The 26,219-nt window shown below is 37.4% G+C and overlaps 3 protein-coding genes across 6 annotated transcripts in view; 2 read left to right on the forward strand and 1 right to left on the reverse strand.

Moving 5' to 3' along the window:
- Window positions 1-2,193: 2,193 nt before the first annotated feature.
- LOC124403770 lies at window positions 2,194-13,151 on the reverse strand. Of its 4 annotated transcripts, none has more exons than XM_046877517.1 (6): window positions 12,943-13,151; window positions 6,952-7,004; window positions 6,527-6,856; window positions 5,644-5,871; window positions 3,084-3,162; window positions 2,194-2,997 (listed from the first exon to the last, which is right to left on the reverse strand). In XM_046877517.1, exons 1-6 carry the CDS (start codon window positions 13,032-13,034, stop codon window positions 2,964-2,966), a joined length of 816 nt encoding a protein of 271 aa, XP_046733473.1. In that variant the 5' UTR covers window positions 13,035-13,151; the 3' UTR covers window positions 2,194-2,963. The 4 variants fall into 4 exon arrangements, with proteins under 4 accessions (XP_046733473.1, XP_046733476.1, XP_046733474.1 ...); XM_046877520.1 differs by having other exon boundaries at window positions 12,951-13,147; XM_046877518.1 differs by lacking the exon at window positions 12,943-13,151 and adding an exon at window positions 7,113-7,404.
- Window positions 11,896-22,700, forward strand: si:dkeyp-97a10.3. Its single transcript, XM_046877516.1, has 9 exons — window positions 11,896-12,140; window positions 12,298-12,355; window positions 14,568-14,912; window positions 15,176-15,442; window positions 15,720-16,004; window positions 16,462-16,566; window positions 16,656-16,717; window positions 17,697-19,333; window positions 22,094-22,700. Exons 2-8 carry the CDS (start codon window positions 12,313-12,315, stop codon window positions 18,648-18,650), a joined length of 2,061 nt encoding a protein of 686 aa, XP_046733472.1. The 5' UTR covers window positions 11,896-12,140; window positions 12,298-12,312; the 3' UTR covers window positions 18,651-19,333; window positions 22,094-22,700.
- LOC124403667 (free fatty acid receptor 2-like) overlaps window positions 18,969-26,219 on the forward strand; it is a 17,885-nt gene continuing 10,634 nt past the window's right edge. Inside the window, exon 1 of the mRNA XM_046877367.1 lies at window positions 18,969-19,156. Coding sequence (XP_046733323.1) covers window positions 18,969-19,156 — 188 coding nt within the window. The remainder of the gene's footprint in view (window positions 19,157-26,219) is intronic.

Raw genomic sequence — 26,219 nt, forward strand, 5'->3', positions numbered from 1 at the left:
TGATCAAATGTGCCATTTTATGTTTCTTTGAGACATTAAATGTCAACTGCAATCCACACTATTATTCATTATCTTTGCACTTTGGAACTTGATGCATAATTAGTAATAGTTTAAAATAAATAGAACACAGCAGCTTTTGACACATACAGAATCATCTCTGACTCATATGCTTTATTTAATGTCAGATGTGGAAAGTATTATATGCTCCCACTTATGATCTTTATCTTTAAAATCATGTCTTGTTAAAGGAAAATGCATTTTAAAGGGAGTTTCGCTTCTGGCATTAAGATAAATATATGCTGTGCTGAAAGTGTATCATTAAAGTGCGCAATATCTCAAAACAACAAGTCACAAAGATTTCTTTATTTCATTGTTTCATACACTTCATCCTTAGAAAGAAAGTGTAAAGTATAAAGGTATAGAGTGTTATACTGTACTTTATGCACTGTACAAAATAATATGGATTTTTGTCGAGTGATTCCATATTTCCAAGACACAGGCTGCATGTTTCCTGTTTTACACTTCAACCATGCGGCTCTGCCCTCGTTATCATGTGAGTGTGCTGAAAACACTTTCCGCTCGCAGCCAAACCCCTCCCAAAAACAACACACCCTCACTTTAGTGCTGTAAAACTATGCAATGTTCGGTCTGTTGGTCTTTCTTCATTAATAACCTTTATACTCAAAACTAAAAACAATCTCTGGCAACAATTAACTTTGTTCCATTTCAGGTTATTCACTTACATTTGTATAAAAACTGGGGTAGAGGGAGTGTCTAAAACCTCTGACTGGTAGTATATAGTGGGAATCTTTTTAGTCGTATAAGATCAGAGGCTGCCACGATTTAATATAAAAAAATAAATAAATAAAAGAATAAATAAATAAATAAATAAGTCCCAAATCACTTTTATAAAGTGTGCACTCCAAAAAATTCCCAAAAATCTTACCCACACTGCACATATATGCAGTTCGCTTCTACTCATAATCAAATATGTCACAGAAAAATGTATAATTAATGATCAAATGTGCCATTTTATGTTTCTTTGAGACATTAAATGTCAACTGCAATCCACACTATTATTCATTATCTTTGCACTTTGGAACTTGATGCATAATTAGTAATAGTTTAAAATAAATAGAACACAGCAGCTTTTGACACATACAGAATCATCTCTGACTCATATGCTTTATTTAATGTCAGATGTGGAAAGTATTATATGCTCCCACTTATGATCTTTATCTTTAAAATCATGTCTTGTTAAAGGAAAATGCATTTTAAAGGGAGTTTCGCTTCTGGCATTAAGATAAATATATGCTGTGCTGAAAGTGTATCATTAAAGTGCAATATCTCAAAACAACAAGTCACAAAGATTTCTTTATTTCATTGTTTCATACACTTCATCCTTAGAAAGAAAGTGTAAAGTATAAAGGTATAGAGTGTTATACTGTACTTTATGCACTGTACAAAATAATATGGATTTTTGTCGAGTGATTCCATATTTCCAAGACACAGGCTGCATGTTTCCTGTTTTACACTTCAACCATGCGGCTCTGCCCTCGTTATCATGTGAGTGTGCTGAAAACACTTTCCGCTCGCAGCCAAACCCCTCCCAAAAACAACACACCCTCACTTTAGTGCTGTAAAACTATGCAATGTTCGGTCTGTTGGTCTTTCTTCATTAATAACCTTTATACTCTAAACTAAAAACAATCTCTGGCAACAATTAACTTTGTTCCATTTCAGGTTATTCACTTACATTTGTATAAAAACTGGGGTAGAGGGAGTGTCTAAAACCTCTGACTGGTAGTATATAGTGGGAATCTTTTTAGTCGTATAAGATCAGAGGCTGCCACGATTTAATATAAAAAAATAAATAAATAAAAGAATAAATAAATAAATAAATAAGTCCCAAATCACTTTTATAAAGTGTGCACTCCAAAAAATTCCCAAAAATCTTACCCACACTGCACATATATGCAGTTCGCTTCTACTCATAATCAAATATGTCACACAGATAAATGTTTATTTAATTATTAATTGTGCCATTTTATGATTCTTGAATATCTGAACTGTAATCAACACCATTCCTTATTATCTTTGCACTTTTGAACTTTATGAATTTTTTAATATTTGAAAAATAAATAGGAAACAATAGTGATGTTAAAAAATAAACAGCTGTAGACACAAACAGGATCATTAATAAATCAGTGTTTTATTTACTGTTAAGTGTGTCAATTATTATATGCTACAACTTAAAACCTAAAATCTTTACATTTTATTCTATTATGTTCTGGGAATAATAACGGAACGCTACATGACACCTAAATTAAAGACGAAAAATTTTAAAGGTGTTACATTTCTGGCATTAGGACAAATTTATGTTATTTATGTTAAGTACGTAATTAAAGAGCATTAAAACAATGGTGTCTTTGAATGAAATTAAGTCATTATCAAATTAAAACACCCTTTCATGAGAACAGTAAATGACTTATCCTTCCTTTTTCATTATCTTTATACTTCAGAATAACACACACACACACACACACACACACAGTAATCCTTCTTTTTTTTATGTGGCTGCTTGGAAACTAGTGTAGAAGGTCTGAGAATGTGCAGCTCATCGGATCTGGATGTTTGGCCCCTTAAAATGCTTCTATTAGAGTCCTGTTCACTAGACTGTCTATATTCTGTTATAAAATGTTATTTTTTGTGCAAATTAACAACCTTCGGAAACATTTTTGCTGTTAACTGATTCCAAGATCATTGAAATTGGATGTCACCATGTTAATACAGGAGTTAAATATTAATTCATAAATCAAGATCGCATTATTACTCAAATATAAATAATCAGCATCTAAATAAATAACTTAAGAATACATTTAAATGAAAAGAAGTGTAGATTTCAGCAGTACAGTGTTCAGTAGTTGATTTGTTGTCTCAGCAGGTATCAATTATTGACGTGTTTAACTTTTCCTATGCCTCTTATACAAGCAAAACCTATAAAAACAAAAAATAAAAAGATTTGAGCCATATACAATTTTTAAATGCATAAATAATATGATAACATATTTAAGTGAGCTTACCCTAAAAGACAAATTATGATAAATTCAAAGACTGCAAACACAACCACAGTGGATACATGACAGGTTGGACACTGTTGCTCTGGATTGAGTGATAGAAAATAAAACATAGTGTTTAACAGTGAAAAAGCATCCGTCACAAATCTATAAACATAATCACACTTTCTAGCTCGACTCCATGTTCAAACCCTTTAGGTACTTTATCTACTTTATGTTGCTTACCCAATAAAAATAATGATAACAGGTGACACCAAAGTGACTCCATACGCTACTGTATATAGAAAAAGGAACTGGGACACCTGACTTTCCCAGTCATATGTGATTCTTCCCCAAACTATTATCACCAAGTTAGAGATGCACAATTGTATAAGATGCGTGTGTTTGTGCATAACATTTTTCTGTTCACTTAAACCAGGACACTCAAACCAAGTGTCAAGTGTCCTCAACCTGGTTCAAACAGGTCTCCAACCCCAATGAACACCTTTAGGAACTATATGTTAAACAAGATGTTTAAAAAGCAGATACAATTCTTGTGATCAGGTATCCACAACATTTTTGTCCATATAGGTATTTATCTGCTTTATATATTTATCACACTTTCTTTAAGGTTTTCCATCGATCTATTTTTAGTGGAATTACAGTAATCCTTGGTACTGACTAGTATTGAATAAGTACATATACATATGCTGCATTTAGCAGACGCCCTTATCCAGAGCGACGTACAAAAGTGCTTTAAATCTCTAGTAATGAATAAATCTACACTGGTACACCAGATTACAAACTTAATATAAATATAACCCTAGAACTCTACAAACTTGGAAAGTGCTAATTTAAGTGTTTTAGGAAGAGGTGGGTCTTCAGTCGTCGCTTGAAGGTAATCAGAGACTCCGCTGTACGGACATCTAAGGGAAGTTCATTCCTCCACCTCGGTGCCAGAACAGAGAAGAGCCTTGAAGTATACTTACCACTCATTCTGAGAGAAGGTAAGTATACTAAGTAAGTAAGTAGGTGGTAGCATTTTTGACCACTTGAGGAACCATGATTTAAGATTAAAATGCACAGAAAGCACAAAAGAACATGTTTTGGAGGGCACTTTGTGGCACTTTTCGGGAGCTAACGTGCATCTGTTTTACCGCAAGCACTCACGAGTAACGTGACGAATGACGAGTATCAAATTTTGACGAATTCCGCAGAAAGCGAGTACCGAGTTATTACTGTATTAGGAAACCTAGATATTCATTTTCATCCGTTTCTAGAGTTGCAACATCTCCAGGCTTATTTAATGTAATGTGAATCTACTAAGGTTCATACCACAGTGCTAATGAACATTTTCTATAACAGGATCACAGAATGTACATAGTTTTCTCTGCAAATCAGCTTGCAAATGTTTAAATCAATAGACTCATTTTAATGCTCCATCATTTCTATAATTCTGGTCACGGAAACACCATCTAAGGCCACCTTGCCCTTGACCTGTAGTATCCTGTTATCCAAGTCCAAACATTTGCAAGAGCTAAAAATTAATAGGGCTCCTCACAAGCAACAGAATTTAGGTGATCTACAGTGCTTGATAAAGATTTACAAAATTAAAACAGTCCTGTAGCACACTATTAACTCCGTTTGATCATGACCTTGGGTTGCTAGACGCTTTAGTATTTCATTTTCTTTACTGTGTTTTTCTTTCGCTTTCCTGTTTGTAAAGTAAATAAAATTGGTTTACAGTTTCAATATAATGACAAGGACGACGCCCAAAAACTAAATTCCTTCACTGTGCTCTTACATTACACTGTACAGTCCAACAGGACTATTCTATTTTGTCAAAAATATGTACTTTTGAGCATCGCATTCCACATTTAGTCCTGATTTTCTCTTATAATTCACTCCACTCTCCTGAGAAGATGTTCCACTAGATTTTGGAGGGTGCTTATGGAGATCTGCAGTGTAGTCAGTGTTTACATTCATCCCAGAGGTGTTCAGACGGGTTGAAATCAGAGCTCTATAGCAGGAGATCTTCCACTCCAACCCATGAAAACCATATTCAAGTTTAAGGCAAAATTTTATTATAATGCATTCAAAGACATCTTATATATTTGTGTGCCTCCAGCTTTGTGGTAACAGTCTGAAAGTTTAAAGGGAGTACATTTACTGGAGTAAAACTACATTGGTTGTGTCCTTCATCCACTATTAGTCAACTATTTTAAACGTTTAATATCCATTTAAAAGGAATGCAGTAAAAAAAGATATATCGTATGCTGGAATGTGACTGAAGTTCATTATAAAGAGAAAACCTCTAGCTATCCAGTTTTGGAGATTAATCATAACCACAGCCTCTGTACAATTCTTTGAATGACTTTTTTTCTCTTTGAGATCAGATCTATTTACATCTGCTATTTTTGCAAAACAAATTAGATCAGAGTTCGCAGTGGATTTTGGTTGGAATAGTTACCCTTGATCACCAAGTGGTGATTTAATAAAACGGATGGAAATATATAAACAGCATGGTCTTAAAATAGGAGATGCCATCCCAGATCTGTAGCTGATTTTCCAGACTGTACATACTTACCATTGATGCGCACTTCCACTTTGCTCGTCCCCTGACTGCTGTCTGTAATGCAAGTGTAATTTTGATCCAGTTTCATTAAGTGTAGCATGCTGCCATCTGCGGAGATCTCCTCATTCCTATTGGCGATTGTGATTCCGTTTACCTGCCATAAAAATGCAGGTTTGTCCCACTGTGCGTCCACACTTGGGATGCTACATTGCATATAAAGAGATGCATTTGGGGGATTGACTGCATGCATGGAGAAAGAAAACAATTAGTCTTAAAGAAAGCGTAACAAAACAAGGGTATAGGTTGAGCGTGTTGTCGCTTTTATAGGGCGACCTGTAATGTGCTGCATTGTGCATTTTTTGGATTCTTTCTCTAGTTCAAGTCAAATTTTAACTTGGGGGCTGGGTAGAGAGCTGGGGCATTTACATAAGGCAAATAAGGTTCCCTGTCTGAAAGAGCAGTATTAAAAACTTAAAAAACAGCCATTAGGGCAAGGCCCATTATGGTTTTTAAGATAAAACACAGATGTCTGTCAATGATAACAAGACATTAGTATGCAGTTTCATTTTTATCAGAATACTTGCTCGCAAAAACCTTAAAGTGGATTCTTTTCGATTTTTTGGTAACTAAATGTCAGTAGAATCAGTAAGACAAAGAACAGTGAGGCTGATTTCAGTTTAGCTCTTAACAGTGAAACATTTCCACAGTATGACATATTTGTTCTGACATCTTTCTGCCACATTATTCAGATAATCAACAGCAGTGACTAGTTTGTCTGAGGGAAAAAACTGATCTGTGTATATGCGTAAGCCTAAGCAACCATAATGCTTGGTTCCTCTCATTTAATATATCCACCGGATTAACACAGGAAAAAACAAGCTTGTTGGACACTCACTTATTTTTAGCACTTCACGTGAATCAGACACTTGGTCTCCATTGTTTACAGTGACCGTAAACTTATAAACTCCATAATCACTCTCTGTGACTCCTGTGATCTTCAATAGTGCTCCATTCTTCTCCACAGAAATCCTCTCGTTGTTTCCTCTGCCAGATTCTGCCACTCTGATTTCCCCGTCTCTGTTCTTACGCTCCCATGTTTGCAACAGAACTTTTTCACTTTGCTGAAGTTGAAAGTCAGCTTCAAGAACCAGAGTTTTGTTCAGTGCTACGTACAAAGGCTTCTTGTTAGGGAACTTCACTATCACACTCACAGACAGGTGCAGCTCTAGAGATGGAGTACACAAAGGAATGTGTTGTTTTATTCTAATTACTAGGTATCGAATTAAGAGCTCAGACAAGTGTGTTTCAAGAATGACTCACCCTTTAAAGCAACAAACCACAAAGCCATCCACAGCTGAAAAAACTTCATTGTCCTGTTGAATTCAAAGGAATGAAAACAATAAATCAAAAAATAACACCAGTGTCAATGCTGTAGTGCCAAAAAGATAAAAAGAAATACAAAAAAAGTTTGATCTACTTTCATCTACTTAACACTTGGTTTCAAAGTAATTCCCTTATACAGTCACCAGCAGGCACTGTGTTAATCCCAAACATCTCAGTGCAGTCCTCATTCTGAAGCTCTGTAATGACATTGGCAACAGAAAGTACAAATTTGCTGCTAATTCCTCAGAAAAAAAGGACCTCAAACAACAGCTCAGAATAAAAAGAAAGATCCAGGCTTCAAAAACAGGCTTTTGGTAGTGAAAACCAGGACGCTGTGTATCCCGACTGACTCCGAATACAGTGGCATTAGAGGGTGGAGTTAAAGGAAGATTAACAGGTTCTGTTCTATATATAACTGAGTTCTCTAGTGTAGTAAAGTCTAGTACTACTACTTTGGTTTAAAAAAAATAAATAAATAAATAAAAAAAGAGAAAAAAATAAATAAATAAAGAATATATTTTAATTAAATTTATATATATATATATATATATATATATATATATATATATATATATATATATATATATATATATATATAAAATTAAATTAAAAGTAAAATCACATCCCAGAGAATTACTAACTGAATGACTTGGAGTTTGTCTATGGTTCAAGGTGCACACACACACACACACACACACACACACACACACACACACACACACACACACACACACACATTACTGTTCTTAGAAATTGTTGTTTGCTTGCTCAGCCAAAGGGTGTGTATCGATTGCATTTTAACCAAATTCTTGGCTTACTGTAGGCATTATTTATGAAATTCTATCTGACACTGAATATAGTTTGCTGTTTGATCATGGGAAGAAAACAGATTTTAAATTAAGGAGAAAAGTTCAATAATGTGCACATATTTATTTATGTGTTTATTTATTGCCACTGTTTTGGTCCACTGGCCCAAATATTCAACAATAAAACCAACACTAAAATGATTATTTTGAAACTACTGTATTAAATATAACAATAACTAACAAATACTACAAAAACATTAAACATTTGTCAATTAATTTTTTGTAATTTTGAGACAATTTAATAAAAAAAACTCTTCTATAGTTTACAGATCCAATCTATCCAATCCAATCCAATCCAAATGGTGGAGTCTTTCCTCACCATGGTTGTAAAGAAAGTTAAATTGGGTCTCTGTATCCTTCCCAATCTCATATCAGATTTTGCTGAACTCTTTTATTAACAAAGCATTTCTACCTACAGAACTAAGTGTTGCTCCAGTTTTCTTTGCTCCATTGATTATAAACTCTAGAGGCTGTTTAGTGTGAAAAAAACCTTGATTGTTAAAACTTTTGAAATACATAAACCAGCCAGTTGACCCAATTTCTCAAGCTCCATGCCTTTGAACTACTTGGCAGAACTACCTATTAGGATTACTGATAAAATAGCATATACAAAAGAGCTGCAGCCACAAGAGAAGACTTTCTGTGCACTCCCTTAATGTGTTTTAAAGTGTTTTAGAGTACAAATTCATTAAAAAGTCGGGAATTCAATCTACACTATGGTCTGCACCGATGAATGAAACCCATAACATGGGACACACTGAAGGGCAGGAAACCAATCAGGAAAAGATGTGGTAAACCCAATGGTCCTGAAATGCCTCAATGGCTTCATGTTGTCTAGTCTGGAAAGTATGTGAATAATGTTGAGATAACAAAAGCAACAGATTATCAGTGGCGCAATTATACGCTATGGAGATCCCCAGTACGCCCAGGAACCAGGAACTGTTCTACTGATCTTTACTGAACTTGAAAGGATAAGATTGAACACTCCCATATAGCAATCCAAACTAACAGCTTTTAAGATAAGAATGCTATTATAAAGGGGTGACCATGAAGATGTAAGTTGATAGTGGACAGAGGAAGGTAATTTTCCATTCAATATCATCTGCTTCGTTAATGCGAATGAGAAGGAATCTGAATGAATCAAATCTGAGATGTTAAAGCTGAGAAGGAGCAGGTTGTTTTCGGCTTTTTTTTTTCACCTTTCGGGTGAAGGTGTAAAAGAACAGCAGGTCGCTTGTAAGACCAGTGATCAGTGTGATGCTGCACAGAATCAAGACCACAGGACTGCGAGCCATGTTCTGTTTAATCGCATCTTCTGAGGTAAATATGAAAATTATATTATTAAATTATATTGTTTTTTAATACCTAACATACCAATCAGCTCAAATCATTTTGAGATAAAAATAATTCTATGCTGGTACAGTGTAGTTTTTGCTGGTAACTGCATATTTGGCGCTGGTTAAATTTAATTAAAGTTAAAATGGTGTATATATAGTTTTGCTCAAAATGTTGGTATACCGGCAAAATCTAGGTGGTAAAGCAATCTCTTGATGAAATATCATGGCTGGTTGCCTGAAAAAAAACCCAAAAAGCATCCAAATATGATCAAATCATATAGTATTACTGTGAACACTTCAGGAATTATAGTAACTGTAGCTTACTACAATACTTCATCATAGTATCATATAAGAAAAAGATGCTTATACAAGGATTCTTAACAAGATTTTTATGTTCTGAGTCTAGTGTGAGTCTAGCATAGTGTGCTACAAAAAAAAGCCCAACAAAAAAAACCAATACATAACAAGAAAAACTAAACTTTGAATCATCCTGGTGTCTAGAAAAGAGTATTGACTTTAGTCGTTATGAAACGCTGTTGGATTCAACAAATACCCGAATAGCAAGACTTTATCTAACGTCCTGAGCCTTAAGGAAAAGTATTTTACATGTTGCCAAGGCCTACATTAACATTTATAATGTAGGATCTGTTTTTGTGTATTTCATGCAAATAGGCACTGAGGCACTGAGAAGGGATCTGCTACATAGCAGATTTTCACAATTCATTTATTTCCATGTGTCCAAATGCATTTTCACATGTTCATGTACTGCAATACTTTATAAATCATGTATATAAAGACATATGATTGCATAAGAATAGTAAGTGAGCACTGGAAGAAAAACCTGTGAGAAGAGAAACCAGAACTTACTCACAAATAACATGTATGTTTAGACAATTTGGGTTTTTGGATTGGTTTTTTTGAAGGTCTGAGGTTTGCCTATTTTCATTTAATTATATATATTAAATGAAAAGGCCAATCAAGCACTTGGCAGACTGATGAAAATAAAACAGCTAGACAACCAACTTTATTGGGCCATATGTTTTACTACACACTTGCCTTTACTTTAGCGTGCACCCAGAAAGCAACCCTCACTGACACTCAAACATTACAACCACAAATGGGTTTTCAATCACAGTTGTTAGTAAGCACAGATGCCACATCATGTCAAGTCAAGAGACAAGTCAAGAGGCTTTTATTGTCATTTCTACTATAAACAGTGGTACACAGTACACAGTAAAAAACGAGACCACGTTCCTCCAGAACCCTGGTGCTGCACTAAACAACATAAAGCTACAACATTAAGCTACATAAAGTGCATCGAGAGCAACCTATCGCACGTACTCAGCTACATTTACACGGGTCTATAAAATCCTCCAACACCAATGAATAATCTGAAATATTGTCTAAAATGGGCACAGTTTTTATAGCACTTTTTATATTTATTATTTTAGATGACCTGTGGTCAGGGTAACGCTATACACAAACCAAATTTCGGAGAAAACAATAATCAATTCCTAATCGTTGTCTCTTCTCTTATGGGGAGTGGTACCTCAGTGGTTAAGGTGCTGGGTTACTGATCGGAAGGTATGGGGTTCAAGCCCCGGTATCGCAAAAAAAAAAAAGCTGCCAATCTTGGGCCCTTGAGCAAGGCCCTTAACCGTCTGTGCTCCAGGGGCGCCGTATCATGGCCGACTCTGCGCTCTGACCCCAGCCTCTGAGCAAGCTAGGACATGCGAAGAACGAATTTCACCGTGCTGTAATGAATATATAACAAATAAAGGCTATTCTTCTGAAAAGTTTTTTAGATTTTCGCGTGTTTCTCCTTGGTTACATTTATTGGTTATTTCCCCTCGTCTTGGTTATTGAGTGCAAACTAGTTTAGACCAGTTTCGCCTGTGGATATATTTGCTAGGAAGGAACAGCTTCTGTTATTTTGCTAAACTTTTCTCTGGTAACGGTCACCAGATGTTGCGATAAGGAGAAAACTTCCATGGAATATTCATAGCTTATCACAAACTTCCTTAGACGTTGTATTTTTTGAAGGCATTATTTATAGTAAGCAATTACTTCAATATAGGAAAAAGCTCAGAGTCTAGACTATCACCTAACAGGTCCAGACAGAGATTTTTTTTTCAGGCAAAAACACACAGAAAACCTGGGCTCATTTTATGAGGTTCATATCGATGTTTCTACTACAGATGTATGCAGGTGTTGCAGTTGTGGCTGCAGTGAAAGGAGACTTGTTGAAATGTTTTCATGGGATTCTTGCGTTAGTAATGCATTTATATGGATGAGATTCCTGTCTCTGATGCAGCGAACTCTCTATTAGATTGATGGTTTCTATAGCTGTTGCTCGTAATGATGGTATTAAGAGGTGGATTGATTCATGCAGGACACCACTGAAAGTGCGAAATGCACATCCTGCCGCTGGATACATTTACTGTAAGCCGTGTTTATTCAGCCACAAAAGGTCATTCAACACCCTAAGTTGATTAACGTCAAGAAATAAAATGAAAGTCAACTTTTATGCTTTAAGCATATATTTAATATGTATTTTTTTTAATGCTATATTCTTGTGATACATTTTATTTTAAATATTCATTTAACTTTTTTAATATTAAACCATACTTTAAATAATGTATGAAAAAAACAACAACAGATCTTTATCTCTAATCCTGAGAGTTAAACATGGTCTCACATGTGACATTGTATTCAGACCAAACTGGAAAATCAGGAAGTGACAAGCCGCTCAAATGCAGCTCCAACCCCTACATTAGTGCACTACATAGGGCATGCTGAAAAGGCATTCTGCACACTATGTAGTGCACTGCACATCTAATAGAAGCTGGTATTGAGAGTAGTGTCCACCGTGACGGTTCTTTAGGCAGGTGCGACCGAAACATGACGGAAAATAAATCACTGAGTGAGTATGCGCGTTTTTATGATAAACAATAACAAAAAAAAAATTTGTATTATACTTAAATAATAATATTTCATAATATAATCATAAAATATTTTGTATAGTTCTTAGTGCAGTTCCTAGACGCGTTGAATCTGATCTCAGATGTGTTTTGTTGCAGATCGTCCAGACTGAGATGAATTTATTGCCGTGTTCATGTGTGCTCATAATTTTGGCAGGTATACCATGTTTCTGCTTTCGTTTTACCCATATTGACATAATAATAAAAAAGAACAACAACAACACAGGTGTTATTTTAAGTGTAAAGGAGGTTAGAACTCGGGGTTGCGCAATATATCGTTTGTTGTCATATCGCGATGTTAACGCATTGCGATACAATACCGGTCGATACGCTTTATTTTGAGGTTTTGAGCAATAAGAAAATGCTTTACACTTCTAAAGTTACATTGTATATGCTAAATATGGTAATTCACTATATAAAAAAAATGCAAACATCCCATAGTTTCACATTGCAGAGAAGCATCACAAAGCAATGCCCCGTATCCAACTCCCAGTGCATCGTAGACAACACGTTCACACCTGTACCTACACCCTGTTTTGAAAGACAGCTCAGGGTAGTGGTACTTTGGTCACAGGGGCATTATGCTACTGACCAGAAGCTTTTGAGTTCAATTTCCAGCATCAACAAGCTGCTCAGTTGATTTGGATGATAAGTCAGCCAAACGACTTCCATGTAAACTTGGCAACAAGAATGAACAGCTTTCAAAAAAACAAGAAACACAATATTATGAGAGTCAAGTCTAACCCGCTTGCCTGAATTGGATCGGAATCAGATTCTTGCTTCAGTCCAGTTCCAGTCCAGTTCCAGACACGTATCGAATTTCCACCAAGGTGCATTCAGTTATGTTTTTGCCTGAATACTTGAATATTTTTTTTTCTCCTTTCAATTTGTCGCAAAATCTACAATGCAAAAGCATCAAAGCTAATTCATGGCATGTAGCCGGATCCTAGATGTTTTTTTTTAGATAACGAAAGCCCATAGTTATGCATCGGTGTGTTTAACACAGTAATAGTAGAACGTGTTCAGCCGGTTTGACTGCATTTTATTTACAGTGAAACCTACTTGAAGCAGAACGGACTTTGTTTTCATTCACGTCATTCATTTCTGAAATCAAAGACTTGTTTTATTTTTCTATATATGTGGGCTGTTGAAGCTTCCCAGCATGCAGGGTTCCTCGCCCCAAGTTTCTAACAATCATGTTCGATGGGAGGTCTCCTGGAGGTCTAGTGGTTAGGATGCAGCGCTCTCACCGCAGCGGCCCGGGTTCGATCCCCGGTCAGGGAACCAACCCCAGCCACTCTCAGTGCCGGTCCCATGCCCGGATAAATGGGGAGGGTTGCGTTAGGAAGGGCATCCAGCGTAAAAACATGTGCCAAATCAAACATGCGGAGGATCCGCTGTGGCTAACATGGAATGTCATTTCCTTACACAATCAATCAAATGGTGCTTAAAATCAACATGGACTTTGTTTGCAAAAGTAGGAGGCCCTTGGGCCAAGATATATACAGTGGATCCGGAAAATATTCACAGCTCTTCACTTTTTTCCACCATTCCTTTTTTTTTTTTTTTATGTTTCAGCCTTAATGCAAAATGGATTCAATTATTCATTATTTTCAGCAACATTCTACAAACAATACCTCATATTTCCATAGATTTCATGGCTTGGTCTGAGCTCTGACTTACACTATTAACTGTGGGACCTTTTATAGACAGACATGTCCAGATCATGTCCAATTAACTGAATTTACCACAGGTGGACTCTGATCAAGTTGTAGAAATATATCTTAAGGATGATCATTGAAAACACCTGAGCACAATTTTGAGTGTCATGGCAAAGGCTGTGAATACTTATGTACATGGTTTTTATTTGTAATACATTTGCAAAGATTTCGAACAAACTTCCAATTAGTTAAATAATAAATTTACATTGGGAAAATGCTCAAAATCCAGTGGCCAGCCTTAATTGGATGAGCATCAGGCGTATTTGGACATGATGATTAGGTACTTACATACTTGTGTTTATAAAGTGCAGTGTATTATTTCATCACCAAGACCAGATGTCTTAGGTAACGGCTATGTGGAAAGACATTTGGGTGGAAGAACACTGGCTAAGTTATGACTTTAGTTTAAAACTAGAGCAGAATAGGTGGAGAAATGGCAGCTCAGCATTAAAGATGTTGCACTTCTGATCAGAAGGTTGTATGTTTTAATCCCAGCACCGCCAAGATACCAGTGTTGGGCTATGAGCGAAACCCATAACCGTAAACTGCCCAATTGTATAAATCAGATAATTGTGGATAAACGTGTCTGCCAAATCCTCTAAATGTAAATGTAATAGGGTCCTAAAAACACCTTTTTTTTTTTAACAGTTTGTCGACTGGCATCATGTCAAGACCTGGTGCCCATTCAGTTCCAAAGTTCCCCCGTGCTTGTGGCTACAGGAAACAATGCCGTGTTTACACTGCAAACCATTTCCAGTATCTTTTCCATCGCGTGGATCGCTCCCGGAGGAGGCACCTTGGGTCAGTGGATCAATAACCAAGCTGTGCTTAATCCGATCGCACAGTACCAAGGCAGAGTGAGCATCAGTGCCACCCAGCTCACAATCAGCAACAGCCAACTGAGTGATGCGGGAATCTACACGGTCACCGTAACACCACTTGCTTCCACAGGACTGGCCACCAACTCACGCTCGGTCACTTTGTCTGTGTTTGGTAAGAAAGTGTTTTAAATGTGTAGTGATACTAAAACCCACTAAAAAGGTGTTAAAATAAAACAGGATCTCTTGTTTGCGAAACCACTTCCCTGCTGGCAACCATGTGATTGTTTTTTGAAGCTTTTCAGTACTAAATAGTACATCAATTACATTAGAATCCCAACTTTATAGTCCAATCTCTAAACAAGAATGCAGCAGGATGGCTCAGTTTATAGACTGACCTTAAAGTTCTGATCTTTTCTGATTTTTTTTTCTGTTCAGTTGCTGTGGGTGCAGTAAACCTAGTCGTGCCCTCGCTGGCTATAGAGGGCGGCAACGTGTCCTTGACCTGCAGCTGGACTTCAGGCACCAACACAAGCATTATATGGGGTAAAGGTAGCACCAATCTTCCCTCAGATCCTCGCTTTGTGGTCAACGCTGGCTCTCTGGTTATCAGCCCAGTAAACAGGAACGATGCCGGCCAGTACAGCTGCACCGTCAGCAACCCAGTCAGCAGCCAGACTGCTACTGCAAGTCTCACCGTATACTGTGAGTCTCATGAAGATATTTGTACCAAATACCAGATGCGATACGTAAAAGTATATACGTGAATATAAAGAATAAAAAAACAATATTAACAAAACAATAACAATATATGCTTCTACGAGGTGGTATCAGAAAGTTTCGAGACTTGCTCTGTTTACAAGAGTACTTTATTTATCTACATTTACACACTATCACCTTTAAAATAATCCCCTTGCACAGCAATAGAGCATTTACATTTACTTATGTTAATAATAATACATATCATTTCTGTCTGATACAGATGGTCCAGACACCCCCCAGGTAACAAGAACCTCCTCCGATTGTGTTGGTGGGGGAGATGCCACCATTGGCCAGACGGTCCAACTTACCTGCACGTCTGTCTCCCTGCCCCCTGCTCTTTTGTCATGGCAACTGAATGGTGTACCTCTGACATCCAGCCAGGCAAACAGTGGCACGCTGAACTTGCAGATTTTTTCCACCAATCAGAGTGGCCAGTATACATGCTCAGCTAGTAACAGCATCACAATCCAAACGTCACAGCAGCAGATTAGCCTCAGTGTCGTGAGTGAGTTTCTGGCGCTGGAACGGCGATGCTTGGTGGGGGTGGTGGTGGTGCTGGTGGCGGTAGGTGTTTTTTTTTTTTTCTCAAATGCTTAACTGGAGAAAAACAGTAAGTGGGTGGAGAAAAATTACCATACTTATCACTCTCATGTCTTTATTTTTCTCAGTGTCTCATTCCAGAAATATGTTTAGCATTTGTTATGACGACTAATAAGCAAATTAATTATCCTGGCAGGCAGGTTGCACAAACATATCAAGCTACAGTAGAATCTTTGCAATTGAGATACTAGTTAATGTGTATTTACAAGCATCTTCTAATGTTAATGTTACTGTTAATCCACAAAATGTATTCTATACAGCAAGGCAGGTTTGCCTGTACATGTTTCGTATCTTATCTTGCTTCACTGACTGTGACTAACCGCTTTCTATTTGTAGATAATAAAAAAAAGATTTTCTTACAGGTACATGTCTAAGTGTAGGTGCGGTTGCTGGAATTGTCGTGGCCTGCTTCGTAGCTCTCGTGTTAATCATCGTTGCCATCATACTGATTATACGCCAGCGGAAAGGTAAAACCGATCTGTCATGATGTACAACTGATAATGTTTTTTTTTTTTTTTTTGACTTCGCTGATACTGATTTACTTCATCTGTTGCAGCTGATCAGAGACTCAGGACAGTCATTGGACAGCAGAAGCACAACCTGAATGAAAGGCCAACAGTAAGAACCAGAGTTCCCACCCTTCTTAATTTGAATTTCAGGCACATGGATTCAAGGTCTGGAAAAAAAAAAAATTAGGTCCTTGAAAGAAATCTAAAAAACATTTTGTTTAGTAGAATAGTGCTTTAATCTTATCAGTAAATATTTGTTAAGAGTCTGTCTGGATACAATGAAATGTTAGCCAGATAGCTAAGCTTATAGCGAAATAGAAAAATTTATCATGGCCCCCCTTTTTACTAGTAGAATTTTTGTTTTGGGATTTTTAAACATTACATTGCTAGCAGTGTTCAAGTGTTTTCCCTTGCTGTACTTCCCTTCACTTGATTTCCTACTTGGCAGGGGTTGGACCTGTGACATTTGCTGTCTCTGAAAGGAACATTCGTATTAATAAGAACACCGTATTAATAAAGCATATTATATACAATCAACAGAAAAGCCAAAAAATGAACATAACGAACGCTTTGAGTTCACATCCTGCGTGCCTGTTTAAAATGATACTGAATTGGTGCTTATAATATCACTGCCTTTAATGCATTAGTCACGCTAAGCCTTTTCTTTATACCTGTTTTCTACAGGAGAAAAACGTGTGTATCAGCATGCAATATATATATTTATTATTTTTTGTATTTTCAAGAACTTTCCTGAGCAGCATTTAGAATATTACCAGTATGAACTCATTCACTTCAATTTATTTGATTCAGTTTGAACATGACTGCTCAAAACAGTTATACATTTATGAAGCCTACACATTGAAAACATCATTATTACTCTGAAATTTTTATGTAAATGTTAAGTGTAAGTGAAAAGTACTCTTAAAAATTAAGTGGTCTTTCATGACGCTATATATGCTGGGGTGTACATTTGATAGGTGCTTGATATAAAATAAGTGCTGCGTAAAAAAAGTCATTGAATATCCTTAAATCTGGTATATATGAAAGTATGGGAACCCATCATTTAGTGGTTTTGTTTCCTTTATCAGGTTATTTCAGCTCCACAGAATGGTCTTGACAATCGTGGGTTTGTGAGCCAGGGTGACCAGCCTGACCCACCGGTGCACAACGATAACAGACTTGTTAGATCAAAGAATCAACCAACCAATGGCCAACACAACAACTATAACATCAATATGCAGACACAAAACAGAGCAACCAACACCAGTGCCATCCTATCCAACGGTCATCTTAATGCTGATACATTCTCACATAATGCCAACCTCCACTCCAGTGCCCGCCTACACAATAGCCAGCGGAATAGTGATTTACATCGACGCAACGCTGACTTGTCCCAACAAGAGGGCCAGCAGAACCCGAATATTCTCATACAAACAGGCAACACGGCGCTCGGACCTCATACAGTCCTCATAAATCTCAGTACACTACCACAGCACCAGAACGCCACCACACAGCCTCAAACTGTGCAAGTCAGTCTAAATGCACCTCAGCCCCTTGTCCCTTCCGGACAACCGAACCAGAACACTGCACACTCTAACGATCAACAAACCAATACCATCCAGCCGGAGCGAGCGAACGCTAGTCACTCAAATCTTCATCATGTCCGAGGGTCATGTTCGAGTCCTCAGACTAGGATGGATAATGTTGGTAATTTAGCACAACCCTCCCACAGTAGCACTACAAGAAATGGACAACGCAGGGACCAGCAGGTCACCAACCAGACACGCTCGAGGCGCAATACTGAAGAGACCTATCCTAACTATGAGTCGACTCGTAGACAGTCGGGATACTCACTCGATAGCTCAGATGCTAATACACACCGCGTCAGATGCCTTGGGACCGTATGCATGGTACACCCGCGTATCCAAATCCTCAAATGGACAGTTCCGAATCCGAAAATTCAACAGGGGAAAGTAGTTCATCACAATCAGTCAGTCAGAATTCATCTCAGCTCTAAGACCTGCGAGGTCTCCTGTGGATGAACGGGTGCGGAACATTTCCAGATCTTCAAGAAGAAACTTTCTGAGACAGCTTGCTCACAGTGCTGCCCAGACACGTGCTCGTGCGGACCGCAGCGCATCAACGCAAATTGTGCAGCCTAACGTGATTGCTGAGCCACGGGCTGATCGTCAAAGTCGGATACCTCCACAGACCATCACGTCCCAGAGACATGTCCCAGAGAGTGCACACGTCTCTGTTCCTCAAAATCAGCTGTTCAAATGCAGGCTGTTCAACCAACAAACTTGAACAATCAGGCAGGTCCAGATAAGAGGCAGACTGCTGTCCATTCAAATCTCCGAATGCTGACTCAGGCTGCTTTGCAGCAGCACAACATCCAGAATCAACAGACTCAAGCTGCCTTGGGGCATCCTGGAGCTCAGTCAACACCTGCTCAAACTCTTCCTGCTTTGCCGATCAACAGGGCTGGTCAAGCTGCTCCGGTTCCCCTCCAGTTTTACGTCCAGAAGAGTTTAAAACTCTACCTCCAGTGCGTTTACAAAAACCACATGCTGTTATGCCAGTTCAGGTGAAGAGACGGCCTGTGGGCATGCACCATGGACATAGACCGCATAAAATGCCAATGCATGCAAGAGCTACCCATCACAATCTTCACCCAGCAAACCCTCACATGCATCCCAATGCACAATGGCAAGGCAACACACAGGTAAGAAAAGTGAGACTAATTCCATGCCCACACTTATACACTTCCGTAAGGCTTATTTTTATTTCTCCGTTTTTCAGTGCAAACGCTTTTCTATTCACAGTAAGGCGCCGTTGTCGGTCAAAAAAACGTAGCTTTTGAAAATGCTTTTCGAAGTGGATAAATTTGAAATCGCAGTGTGGACTATGTAAACGGAGGCTTTGAAAATGGATGACGCATTTTTATTCATTGCTACGACATTCCAAAGAGGTGGAAAGTAAATAAACGGCAGACAGGAATGAAGCGTCTTACCTTTTGCTCGAGAGCAGTATGGGGACACAGCATTTTCAGATGTTTCATGTTTGGATGAGCAACTTTTGGGAAATGACTCAAACGAAAGTGTGGACGTGGAGCGTTTTAAGACACGGAGCGTGTTTTCAAATGTATCTGAATTAGTGTCAGTGTAGCCTAAGCTTGCAGAAAGACTCAGGAAATAAGTGCTTCACTCAATCTAGGTTAATTTTTTATATTTAGCCATTTAAGAACGTAAATCACATTGCTGCTTTACAGCTCAAATGTTTTGGTTCAAGACTAAATTTGGGTTGCTTTTGGTATGGAGTTTTTTTTTTTCAGGTGATCTAATTTCCAAACATCTCCCATAAAATACTGTAGGTGGTCTGGCCCCGAAATGTGAGAGTTTAGATTTAGGACCTTGAACATCCCGTTTACTGATTCTCATGGATTGCATCCAACTAGGCCATGAACACATGTAATGATTGTTAGAATTGCTTTAGTGGATCAGAAGTAATGGGTAACGTGGAACTATTCATTTTCCATGAAAACAAAGTCACGGTGACCGTGACCTCTAGTGGACAGTAAGGGATATTACAGGCATAATCATAACAAATGTAAGACATTAGCAGAAATGTTTATCTTAGCCCACCAGGAAATTAATTCAAAAATGATTTTCTTTCCAAAACTACACTATATGGACAAACATTTGTGGACACCTGATCATAAATTGTGAAAGTGCTTTTTGAACATCCGATGCCACATTTAGTCCTTATTTGCTATTATAATAACCTTCACTCTTTTAAGATGGTTTTACTAGATTTTGAAGTGTGCTTGTGGAGATTTGAGTTCATTCACCCTCAAGATCTTTCACTCCAAACCATGTAAACCATATCTTCATGGAGATGGCTTTATGGCTTAATTTTTCACCACAGCAGATCATCTGCATGTTTGATTTGGCACGTTTTTACACTGGATGCCCTTCCTAACACAAGCCTCCCCATTTATCCGGGCTTGGGACCGGCACTAAGAGTGGCTGGGGTTGGTTCCCTGACCGGGGATCGAACCCGGGCCGCAGCGGTGAGAGCGCCGCATCCTAACCTTTTGTTGAAGAACCTTTTGTTGAAGAACTACCTGTATAGCTAGAAAAGTCAGGTGTTCCAATACTTTTGTCCATATAGTGTATGTCTAAACAATAATATTTCTGTAAACAAAATATTAACTTAATTAAGATATTAAATTTTGGACAGCTTAAAAGTTATTTTAAAAGTTGAAAAATATTGTTTGATCTGCTTGTTGATGGTGTATCTGTTTCGATCTAGGAAGTAGGATCTCACTGTATGTGGTAAACACAGACAGGAAACATAACCACTTGTGGAAACATTGCTCAACCAATCAAATGAGAGGACCAGAACTAACAGTTTTTTAACTGTTGATAGACACCAACCAGGCATAACATTATGACATTATATCATTATGTGAGTGAAGAACACTGATTATCTCTTCATCATGGCACCTGTTAGTGGGTGGATATATTTATTAGACAGCAGCAAACATTTTGTCCTCAAAGTTAATGTTAGAAGCAGGAAAAACGGGCAAGCGTAAGGATTTGAGCTTTGAGTTTGACGAGGGCCAAATTGTGACGTCTAGACGACTGGGTCAGAGCATCTTCAAACTGCAGCTCTTGTGGGATTTTCCTGGTCTGCAGTGGTCAGTAGCTATCAAACGTGGTCCAAGGAAGGAACAGTGGTAAACCAGCATCAGGGTCACGGGCGGCTGAGGTTTATTGATGCATGTGTGGTCCGATCCACCTGACGATCTTCTGTAGCTCAAATTGCTAAGAAGTTAATGCTGTTAATGCTCGATAGGGCAGAACTGCTTTGGCAGCAAAAGGGGACCAACACAATATTAGGCAGGTGGTCCTAATGTTATGCCTGATCGGTGTGTATACTGTAAAGATATCCTGGCGGGTGATGTCTCTTTTCGATGCGTGATTTTAGCCCAGGGAAATTTTTCAGGACATTTACGCTTTCACGGTTTCTCGCCAATCTGACAAGCTGAAATATTTGTTGTCTCATTTCAAGACAGAAAAAGAGAAGCTGGTTTGGGAGTAACTGCTTAATGCTGTTATAACATAAGTGATAACAGGAACTATTTAGTTTCACAGATACGACACAGCTATATTCTTTAATGAATAAAAACCTGTTTTCATTGGAATATTTCGCTGGTATAAGAGGAATAAAACACGTTAGCTGTTGTAAAGGTATAGTGAATTAAAGACACAGCCTTGATCATGATTCTTTTACTAGAACAGCACATAGACAAGTGCTTTATTACTTGCATTAAGACCTAGCATATGCGAATTAGCATTCTAAAATTTCCATTGTGTTCTCGAAGTAATAGAACATTTTATTTTTACCACTGTATAGGAGCAGTTGGTTCCTTATGAGCTGACCTGAATATACATAATCTTTCTTTTCTCTTTTTAAACAGGTCCACAGACGTAGACAAAGACCCTGAGACAGTACAGTCTGCATTCTGATAAAAAAATAAACAAATACATTTTACGATCAGTCCACGAGCCAAACTGTACTGCTGTCAACTACTCATTAGTGGACAAAATTCAGAGTGAGGTGCACAGGACTTGATCTGTATCCAAGCGAAAAACCGGGACAAGCCTCAGGAAACTGCTAAGCTCTAAGTAATGATCTTCCAGTTTAGTGCCGTTTATTCAGCAAACGGGTACACAGATGCTTCCTCTGACGCTGCTCAATTAGCAGCGCCTCCGTGGACGAAGCGCTCGGCTAACTATGAAGGAGAGCCACCGAACGGACACGCTCTTATTTATTATGCACATTTGTTTATTGCTAATGACTTGGAAAAAAATGCTAACGACTTGGAGTGGAGGAGGTTATCTTGAAGGACCCGGGCAAATTGGATTTTGTAACTAAGCACTACAAAGTAATAATTTGTTGTGACTGTCTGGGCTGAGGAGAATGGCCTGATACTTTATGAATCGTATTGTTTTTACTTATTTTTACATGTAGAGTTTGTTTATTCGTCATATTGCGTAAGTGTGTATTAAATTATTTCCATGTTATGGAGTTGACTCTGGCTTCTGATCTAAATACGAGTTGGATTAAGCTGGTATAAGAATCTTTCTCCTGTATTGTCACATTATTTCTGTTTCTCTGTTTTCTTTTAGATTTTTATCATGAACCAAACTAAAAATTAATTTTTGGAGTTTTTGCATGCAATCTACATTCCCCATGGTGTCTTTTCTGATCAGGGAGGAATCACACAGCACACAGAATGGCACATATGTTCTTCAGTTTAATGCAGACAACTGACAAATACATTAGTATGTACAGTATATACACACTGAACAAAACCTGAACTAATAAAACATGGTAACCATAGATGTGTGAGCCCAGACAAAGACATTCTGTATACCTTACATACTCTTACATACGCATCTCAAAGTTCCTGTAGACACTCAACAGACAACATAGAAATGTGTTTTAGGGGAACTAGTGTGAGGCCCACCTTACTGTAATACTGACAGTTTCTCAGATCAGAAATGAAATTGTCAAAACTACTTGTTCAACCGCTACATCATGGAGTCACTTGTGTAATTTCTCATAGCTTCAAACTAAATGTGAATTCTTTGGTACAGTCAGTTAAGTGAATGCGTACACGTTTCTCCTGTTTCCTACATTATCAGTTGTTTTAGGTTCATATTGAGCCAAATATATTATTCTGGATCTCACCGGAATATTCTCAACCCCCAAAACATCTCAGCATCAGTTCAGTGCAAAATGGTTAAACCAGTAATCTGTCAATCTTAAATTTCTATTAATCAAAAATTGATAAATTGTGCAGATGAATCTTGAATGTTACTAATTGTAAGGCATCAGTATCAACCAATGATCAACTAGTTCTCTAAAATAGATAAGTTGAATCATGAGCCTTGAATTGCTGAGCATATACAGACAAAAAAACATAGATTTCTGAAAATGGATGAACCAGGAAATGAATGAACACTAGTACAGTACAGTAAAAATCTGAATCCTGTCTGGTCTTTTGCAATCAATATCCCACATACAGTAATGTGTACATTTGTATTGTTGGATTTCATAGATGCCGTAAAGAAGAATGTTCCTTTTTCAATCATTGTAATCCAAACTGAAGTTTCCATCAAGAAATACTGGAAAAAAAGGTAATTCTGATAGCAATATGTCTATTGACACGAATACTTACTTTCGAGAGATGGATTGTGAGAAAATTACAGGTTTTTGCAAGTAAAACTGTATGGTGCTGTTTGTTCTAATTGTTTTTTGCGAAATGCACTTACTGGTTTGCAACTGAGAAAAACTTATATGATTCAAATCGCGTTTTATTTGTCACGTCATGGAAGAGTGATAACGCATTTGGTTTCTTTATCATGTAGAACATATTTTTCATAAAGAAACGGGAAGCAACATTCATTTACTGGAGCAAAATCAGGCTGGACGGAAATTTTCTGAAGGAGAAAGGACGTGGAAGAGTATTGGCGCTTATTCTCTGTTTTTCTTCGCCTTCGGCTTGTTGTGTTGGTGTGAATTTTGGTCTGTAAATTACAGGTTTTGTGAGCCAGAAAACAAAAGGATGAGTGTTTTGCATTTCTGTGTCAATTGGTAATAAAATCTCAGGTTAACATGTGCTGTGTCAGCATTAATATTAATTTCTTACAGTATATGTCACAATTTTCATAATTATGTTTAATGCATTAAGCTTTAAATGTTTCAAAGTACACACTTCCTTTACTTAGAACAGATACTCAAATTTTAAAAGACTCTGGTAAACGTTGAAGTACTGATTACACTTTGTTATTTAACTAAAAGTAAAGTTTGGACTCTGACATGTACATAATTTAAAAAGCAGCCATTATTACTACCTGTTTTAGTGTCAAATTAGGAACTGAACCCCACATCATATTAATATATTAATACAAAAACAAATTTCTAATTTTGTTATCTAATTAATGTATCCAGGCTGAACAACAACAAAAGCAATGAAAAGATAATGATGATCATGTGATCAGGAATTTCTCTGTTCTCAGTCATGTTTACATCACTGACTCCCTCTGTCTCATCCACGTTAACCTCATACTTCATGTTGCCTTCTGCCTTCTCATCAATAGCTTCATAATCTAGTCTACATCTGTGGTGTGTGAGAGCCAGGAAATTATACACCAGTGGTGGATTGAAAAAGCTGCACAATGGGAGGAAATAGGTTGATGGGCTGAAAATTGCATGCAATGAGAAGAAATATTGACATTTCATCACATACATTATAACTAAGCCTGTTTGAAAAATGTATGTTTGAAGAAGTAGAAAGTACAAATACCAGAAAACTTCTTAAGTACAGCAAAGTTTTTTTTTACTTCATTATCTCACACCTCTGCTGCTCAGTATCGTGTAAAGATTTTGTTAAGTTAAAATGATTCAGTATTCTAATTATACCCACAGTAGCCATTTTATGAGGAAACCACATACACGTTTACACAACTGTCCACTCAACAGCGGGAAAACAATGCATTCAGAAAGATTGGAAGAAACCACACCTGATGTCTTTTCTAATCCTTTCTCCAATCCTTAGCTTTCTACCCACACCCTTGACCATGTTCATTTAAATTCTAGGTTTAAAGAATCTGTTAGTAAGAAGTTTAATTGTAGAAGCCCACCCACCTCAAGGTGCAAAAGATGAGCGTTTTGAGATGTGTTTCTTTTCTCATGGCTGTAAAGTGTGGTTAGCCCTCACAGCCATTTCCTCATGCAGAACTGCAGCACATTAGATGTTTATATGCTTTGTATATACTCGATATACTGTATATCTTGCGTATACAACTTATTCTGAAATACAGAGCGGATATGACCGGGGGTCAATTTGTAACAAATATACTGTGTATAGTAAGTTTATACACAATGATTATTGATCATTGTAAATCGGTTATAAACATCGCTTCAGATATCAATGCACGTATGTATAGTCTGTAAGCTGGTATATAAAAATGTATTAAACAATTAATCAAAGAAATAATAAAAATGCTCTATATTCTATATTGTTCCTCTCAGGATGCTCACAGGGGATAAAGCACACTTGTAAAAACGTCACACTTTTAAGAGCTGTTTAATAAAAGAGCCAAATTATACAGGAGTCAGTTGACTAAATCTGTTAATGTATTGCCTGCAGCTATACAAAAAATAGTTTCGTTCAAAAGTGAGAAGTGTAAAGGAAGGAAGAAAGGATACAGGAAGGAAGGTGGGGGATGGGACGTATACATCTTAATGCCATTAGTAAATGGCAAATTGTTATTGCCGATGCACGTAGTTGTAAATGCTAAATGGAAAAAAGTTATTATTGGTAACGGTGACATGAACGTGTAATTCTGTAGGTTACGAATGGAAACGAAGGTTCGTCTAAATTAAAAAAGACGTCCTGTTCGGTTGTCTCTCGAATGTCTCATGTGTCTTTTACAAATAATAATAGAAAAACAAACAAACTCAATTTTATTAAAATGTTTGTGCAAGCGTTTTTGATTTATTTTTTGCTTTATTTCTTGTTGGTAGTAATGAGT

The sequence above is a fragment of the Silurus meridionalis genome, chromosome 21, assembly GCF_014805685.1.
Source record: "Silurus meridionalis isolate SWU-2019-XX chromosome 21, ASM1480568v1, whole genome shotgun sequence".
Taxonomy (NCBI): Eukaryota; Metazoa; Chordata; class Actinopteri; order Siluriformes; family Siluridae; genus Silurus; species Silurus meridionalis.

Bases quoted from the DNA above. Each gene is read 5' to 3' on its own strand.
- si:dkeyp-97a10.3 (XM_046877516.1), top strand. From the start codon at position 12,313: ATGAATTTATTGCCGTGTTCATGTGTGCTCATAATTTTGGCAG. The intron at 16,005-16,461 runs GTGAGTTTCTGG...ATTTTCTTACAG, and splicing joins GATTAGCCTCAGTGTCGTGA to GTACATGTCTAAGTGTAGGT. The intron at 16,567-16,655 runs GTAAAACCGATC...CATCTGTTGCAG, and splicing joins GATTATACGCCAGCGGAAAG to CTGATCAGAGACTCAGGACA.
- LOC124403770 (XM_046877517.1), bottom strand. From the start codon at position 13,034: ATGCACCTTGGTGGAAATTCGATACGTGTCTGGAACTGGACTGGAACT. The intron at 5,872-6,526 runs GTGAGTGTCCAA...CCATGCATGCAG, and splicing joins ACGTGAAGTGCTAAAAATAA to TCAATCCCCCAAATGCATCT. The intron at 3,163-5,643 runs GTAAGTATGTAC...CACTCAATCCAG, and splicing joins AGTGGAAGTGCGCATCAATG to AGCAACAGTGTCCAACCTGT.